Consider the following 2,490-nt stretch of genomic DNA (forward strand, 5'->3'; position numbering starts at 1 on the left):
GGAACTGAGATGTCTTCAGGTGGTCGACAATCCCTGCCTCAGAACCATAGCTCGTGTGGGTTGGTATCGGCGTATCCGTGAAAAGGCAATTAGTAAGCGGGTGTTCGGTTGTTAAACGGGTACTTCCATTGAAGAATCTCTCCAGCACCAGAAGGTGCGTTGATTGGGACGTGCCCTATGCACACCGTTTGCCGAAGAGAGTGTTGTTTTCCATGCCCAACTCAGATTGGCGTAAACAGAGATGTGGCCAACCCTTGACTTGACAGAGGGGTATGAAGGAGATTACGAAACGCTTGGATGCTGTCGGTGCTACTCGCTTTCCAGGGTGGGGACGACGTGATCCTCACTGTACCTTGTTGGAGACACTACAAGATATGGCTGGCACCCGATGTCAGTGGCGTTCTTGTTGTCAGTTTCTATCCCGATTGCCTGAGTGAATGTCTGGAGGTGTAGGCACCTCGGAATGATTGTGTTAAGCTAGCACTAAGTCCCTCCCCCATCCACCTTTATTCTTTTCTTTACAATAAGGCTTTCAAATAAGTCATGGCTGTACGGCAGTGAAGCATTGGTGTTGAGCACTGATGTCATGCTGTCGTTGATGATGATGACCGTATAAAACAGAATACGGTCGACCTACTGGCTTGTTTTTTAATCTCTTGCACTTACCAATCGCATTCTTGACAAGCATGTAAAATGGCACCTTTTACAGACTGCACGATCAACTTGGAACCTAGGAGACCAACGCCAGTCATTCTTTATCAGCCCTGTGCCACATGATCTGTTATGAACAAATGATAGTACCTGTGTATAAGCTGACCCCGCGTACGGGTATATGGATGAAACATGCTCATATGCGCATTGGCTCCTGTCTAGGTGTGGGTGCCCTGACAGTATCCCAGCCCTCGTACAAAGTGCGACAGTGAAGCATCGGTGTTGAACACTGATGTCATGCTGTTGTTGATGATGATGATGATGATGCGCATTGGCTATGAAGTTTATCATGAACTTTATTCTGTTTGATGTCAAGGAGGGAAGGAGCCACGAGGCATGATCGGGTACAAATAACAACTTCACATTAAGTTACCCAAGGAGAAATCTGAAAATCCGGTTAGTTATTTCTCAGTACGCTTCCATTTATTCTACACGGGTGAGCGTGATAAACCTCACACTGAATTTAGACGTCAGTTGGAATCCGGTCATGATAGTTCCACTGCTCATCTTCTGACATTAAGTCAAACCAGTTTTGGAGGACAAAAATGTGGTAGCGCGAATAAAAAAAAGTACCGAACTGTATTGCCGATTGTCATAGTTGCATGTAAAGAGCTCTCGAAATAGGTAACGACAAATCACACACTGCTGATCAACGGTAAAAAAAGTCCTTGACACCAGCATCTACAGACCGCTAAGAAAACCACCAAACTTCAGTATGCTTTGCGTCCTTGAAACATAGTTCCCAGGTGATTCCTTGATTAAAAACCATTCTCTCGATAGAACAGCTAAGAGAGCTACATGGGCATCAGGAGTACCATTAACAACTTAAGTAGATGTTGGATTATCCAGCCTGCCTCACAGTGCTCATCTTTCTTATGAAGACCGATTTCGTTGCTCACCACAGATGACTATATAATGCCGGTAGTGTCGTAGTTGTTGAGATGATTCTCATAGTGTGAGCCATGAACCAGGGAGAAAAATCTGAAGCCTGAACATTCTAACAAGGAGGTACCGAAATAAAACGTTGCTTTACTAGTCTTAAGGAGCTAAGCGACATTTTCCTACCTCATTCATCGCGGCTGAGGTAACCTGGGTAAGGTGATCACGCTGGTTAAGTAACTTTTGCATCGAAGCTTTTAACTCAGAAGCGAGTGAACCATCAGGATTGCTCAGAAAATCAGTAAGTATCACATTGTGCTTTGTGATAACTTCCTGTAGGACCGCAGTACAGGAATTCAGCTGACTGAAGGCCTCAGCATCATGCCATTGACCTGTTCGCTCGGGAACAAAATCCTGTGGAGATTCAGTGAACTCGAAGGTGTTTTGCGGGTATCCAAATTTCCAAGTGCTGTTTGGTGAGTCAAAGAGATTCAGTTCATCTGACATCAGCACAGCTCACCTGAAAGAGAAAATACAGATAATGAAGGAAATCCGCTTGCAAGGTGCTGGATGGGGACACATTCAGAATATTTTGCAAGTTGCCTAGCATTCACAAAACTGAAGGAAAATCTCCAAAAAGACCAGATTACTCTTCACTTGTGTTCTTTCGGTTCAACTTCGTTAGATGCTCATTTCACCAGCTTCCTTGTATAGCATAAACATATAGAGAATCTAACAATAAACATACGGATCATTGCGCTTCAACTAAAAAGCAGGAGCTTCACCTCAGATCATTAATTCACTGCATGATCGTGCAACCAGAACAATTGTGGGTTCAAAAATGAAAGCACCAATCTCCAACGACGAACCGTATGCAACTGACTCAAGTGTGAAGCTAAA

At 44.3% G+C, this 2,490-nt stretch overlaps 1 protein-coding gene across 1 annotated transcript in view; it reads right to left on the minus strand.

Moving 5' to 3' along the window:
- Positions 1–2,112, minus strand: part of T265_15237 (hypothetical protein) — a gene marked incomplete at both ends in the record, with an annotated part of 27,361 nt that extends 25,249 nt beyond the window's left edge. Inside the window, one exon of the mRNA XM_009177175.1 lies at positions 1,777–2,112. Coding sequence (XP_009175439.1) covers positions 1,777–2,097 — 321 coding nt within the window. The remainder of the gene's footprint in view (positions 1–1,776) is intronic.
- Positions 2,113–2,490: the final 378 nt, after the last annotated feature.

This window comes from Opisthorchis viverrini, assembly GCF_000715545.1.
Source record: "Opisthorchis viverrini unplaced genomic scaffold opera_v5_404, whole genome shotgun sequence".
Taxonomy (NCBI): Eukaryota; Metazoa; Platyhelminthes; class Trematoda; order Opisthorchiida; family Opisthorchiidae; genus Opisthorchis; species Opisthorchis viverrini.